Raw genomic sequence first — 4,034 nt, 5'->3', positions numbered from 1 at the left:
GGGAAAGAGGACTCCTGTCAAATGAGAGATTAGCCCCTGGCCCCGGGACTTTCTGTTTCAAAGGTTAGGATAGTCGGGCCTCACACCGTGGATGTGCGGAGGCCTGGAGGGGAGTTACAGAGCTCCAGGGGACAGTCCTTTCCGTAGACAGTTCTGAGATTTGATGAAGGAGGTGGTATCTGAGCTAAGCCTTAAAGAGATTCATCAGTTAGTGATGAAGGTAACCCTTCTCCCTCTCTGCACTTCCCTTCCGCCTTTACAACAAGCTGCAGTTTCCCCTCTTTTCCATCTAGGTCCTCAAATCCAAATTCTACCCAGTATTCTTATTGTTCCTAAGGCCGGCGCCTGTCACACACATCACCCTTGGTCTTGTAAGCCAAATATTTATTTAGGAAGATCATCTCCTAAGGGTGTGTCTCAGAACCAAGGATGTGCGTGTCAAGAGTATAACGACAGATCCCATCTTGCCTGCATTCTGGAATCCACCTGTGTCTTGACCACGGTTATGCCATAATTACAGCACTCTTCTGTCAGTACTGCTTCCAGACATTTGGCTTCCCGGGTTTTGATGATCAGATTGTAAACGGGCCTTGTGTGTCAGTCTAAAGGGTGTAGACTTTATTCCATGGGCTCTGTGGAACCAGAGGAAGTTTTTTTTTTAAAGAACTGCGGCTAAGTCGTACTTGTATTATGTGAGGAATTTTCGTGCAACAGTGAGCAGTGTGAGCGAAAATGTGGAGAATCTGAAGAAAGATGAGTTCAGAGGCTTATGTACTAGTTCAGGCGAAAGATGATGAGGGCCTGACTGAAGGGTGTGGAAGTAAAGAGAAGCGGAGAGATACGAAAGAAGGCTCACAAACCTAATAGAGGAGACTTAATGAGCTGTCGGACATGGACCGTTTAGTCTAGAACCAGGGAGTTCTAGACTCTCATTGCTTAGGAAAGGTCTCTCAGCAACTTGCAAATGTGACCCTAGGCAAACCCTTTAAACTCTCTGCCTCAGTTTCTTCAGAATGTAGGACACATATAATACCCATAGAGTTGCTGTGAGGCTCAAGTGAGAAAATGACTATGGATTTTTAAGGTATAAAGCAAAATGTAAGCATAAGGGGATAATAATGAAAATGATGCAGATGATGGTGGCAATGATGATAACAGCTAACATGTATCAAGCAGTTACTGTGGAACAGGTACTATGCTGGGCAAATATCTCATCTAAACCTTCCAATCCGTCCTTTAAGATGCAAGTACTCACTATTATTCTTCCTATTTTACAGATGGGAAAACCAAGGCTTAAAGAGGTTAAGTAACTTGCCCAGGATCACATAGGTAGCAAATGGCTGATACTTGAGTTATTGTTGTTACTACCAGAAGCACTTTTTTTTTCTCCTGCAGTCCTAAGTCCTTTATATTTGCAAGTCTTAAGGTTGGTAGATTTTTCAAGAGTCTGGTTAAAAGCCTGAATAGGATTTTAAATGTATAATCCATGTAGGTGCTTAGATAGGCCCTGGTTACTATTTCCTTTCCTGAAATAAGACTGATTCTAATTTTTAAAGTATTCTATTTCAGGCCCATAAAGAGAGGGGATATTTTGCCCCCAGAAAAAGGCCGAGAGGTTGCAAAGGAACTGGGCATACCCTACTACGAAACAAGCGTATTTGACCAGTTTGGAATCAAGGATGTGTTTGACAATGCAATCCGAGCCGCCCTCATTTCCCGCCGGCACCTGCAGTTCTGGAAATCCCACCTAAAGAAAGTCCAGAAACCTTTACTTCAGGCACCATTCCTACCTCCAAAAGCCCCTCCACCGGTCATCAAAGTTCCAGAATGTCCCTCCACAGGGACGAACGAAGCCGCCTGTTTACTGGACAATCCTCTGTGCGCTGACGTCCTGTTCATCCTCCAGGACCAGGAGCGAATCTTCGCACACCGGATTTACCTCGCTACCTCCTCTTCCAAATTTTATGATCTCTTTTTAATGGAATGTGAAGAAACCCCCCATTGGAGCGAAGGAGCCTGTGAGCAAGAGAAGCAGAGCAGGGATTTCCAGGGGCGGCCCCTGAGTCTTGACCCAGACGAGGAAAGGGAGGAGGGCACCCCAAGGACACCTCAGGCCGATCAGTGGACGTCCTCAAGCCAGAACCTGTCCCAGCAGGAGACCCCGGGGCTGGAGGCCGAGGGCTCAGCGGCGGAGACACAGACCCTGTCAGGCTGGAGTAAGGGCTTCGTTGGCACGCACAAGGAGATGCAGGTCAACCCCATTTCGAAGCGGGTGGGCCCCATGACTGTGGTCAGGATGGACCCATCCGTCCAGCCAGGCCCTTTCCGGACCCTGCTCCAGTTTCTCTATACGGGGCAGCTGGATGAAAAGGAAAAGGATCTGGTGGGCCTGGCTCAGATTGCAGAGGTCCTAGAGATGTTTGATTTGCGCATGATGGTGGAAAACATCATGAACAAGGAAGCCTTCATGAACCAGGAGATTACGAAAGCGTTTCACGTCCGGAAAGCCAATCGGATAAAAGAGTGTCTCAGCAAGGGGACATTCTCAGGTGAGTGGGTCCAATGGCAAAGTCATTGATACCTCTGGTTGCCTTTGATCAAACGTTAGCCAAACACGAGGAGGGGAAGGGTAACCATCACTAGCGTACGTAAGTACTCTTCCCCCACATACCTAAGTGCCACGTATTTTACTTATTTCATTCTCACAGACTTGAGGGTTAGGTCTGATGATCTCTGTTTTGCAGATGGGGAAACTGAGGGACAGAGAGGTTAGGTAACTGGCCCATGGTTATACAGGTAGTAAATGACTGAGCCAGGATTTGAACGCAAGCTGCACCCTAAAGCCCCATGCTGTCACAGTGCTCCTCAAGGGTAGGTCGAGCTACCCCTGAGCCTCAGCCAGTCGGTTGGATGCGCACAATTGCCCTTCAGGATTCCTTCCCTGATCAAGTCTGTTTTGACCCTTTGGCACATACCCATGACAAAAATCAGTGGCCTTGAGGCCATTTCGGTGACCCTCTGCATTCCCATCTGGAAAGCCTCGTCTGTCTCTAATCTTTCTCCTTTCACTTCTCACCCTCCTTTACCCTGCTTATCTGTATCCTTCTTGCCCCTCAGTTGTCTCTGATAACCGTGCCGAGGGCTGCCCACAGCGCCCTTATGTAATTGCTTAAGCGCCCTGGTGGCCTGTATCCAAGATGGGCGACTGGCCCATGCTTGTCCTATCTTACAGGCTTGTGCTATTTTTGTTCTGTAATTGTCCTCTCTGTGTATGTTTCATTGTAAAACTTTGACCTCCTGACTTCTATTTATAGGGATACTTGTATTTTTCTCTTTCTCTTTCATAATGCCTGTCATAGTAATATACATGTAATAGGTGGTAGCTGAATCTGTTCATTAATTTTGAAGCTTTGAGTAATATTTACTCCAGACATTGACCGTCATGGTACAGAAGCAGTCTTGAAAGTTAATGAAATGTCACAAAGCCACAGTAAAGTAAACAATAGGCCTTAAGTGAAAGTGATGAAATCTCCCTTTCCTTACTACAGAGGTATATTAACCAAATACAGTGGGGGAGCTTCAATTGGATTCTGTTTAAAAAAAAAAACAAAAAAACAAAACCTATAAAATACAATTGGGGGTAATTAGAAAAATTTGAATATGAACTAGATAATGGATGATATTAGGGAAGTATTCCTAATTTTCTTAAAAATAATAATGGTATGGTTATCTAGGAGAATGTTCTTATTTTTAGAAAATTCTTTATTAATCAAGTAGTTAGGAGTCAAGTATCATGCTGTTAAAAAATGTCTACATAAATGTAAAATATCTAAATACACGTATAGCTAAGGCAAACATGACAAAATGTTAAGCATGTGAAAAGCAAGTTGTCGTTGACCTATTCTTTCCACTGCTCTATGTGTGAAATTTTTCATAATAAGGCCGAAAAAATATTCCTCTCCTCTGTTACTTTATGGTTCAGAGAATTTGTGTTGTGACCCTTTGTGTAATTTTAACTGCTTACTTAATCCTCG

General features: G+C 44.6%; 1 protein-coding gene across 2 annotated transcripts in view; it reads left to right on the top strand.

Moving 5' to 3' along the window:
• Positions 1-4,034, top strand: part of RHOBTB1 (Rho related BTB domain containing 1) — a 71,133-nt gene that overhangs the window by 50,504 nt on the left and 16,595 nt on the right. For both annotated transcript variants that reach the window (XM_007448634.1, XM_007448635.1), the window contains one exon: positions 1,570-2,549. In XM_007448634.1, coding sequence (XP_007448696.1) covers positions 1,570-2,549 — 980 coding nt within the window. The remainder of the gene's footprint in view (positions 1-1,569; positions 2,550-4,034) is intronic.

Source organism: Lipotes vexillifer, unplaced genomic scaffold (genome assembly GCF_000442215.2).
Source record: "Lipotes vexillifer unplaced genomic scaffold, Lipotes_vexillifer_v1.1 scaffold331, whole genome shotgun sequence".
Classification (NCBI taxonomy): Eukaryota; Metazoa; Chordata; class Mammalia; order Artiodactyla; family Lipotidae; genus Lipotes; species Lipotes vexillifer.
The sequence above is the reverse complement of the archived record's forward strand: the minus strand, read 5'-3'. Positions and strand labels throughout refer to the sequence as shown.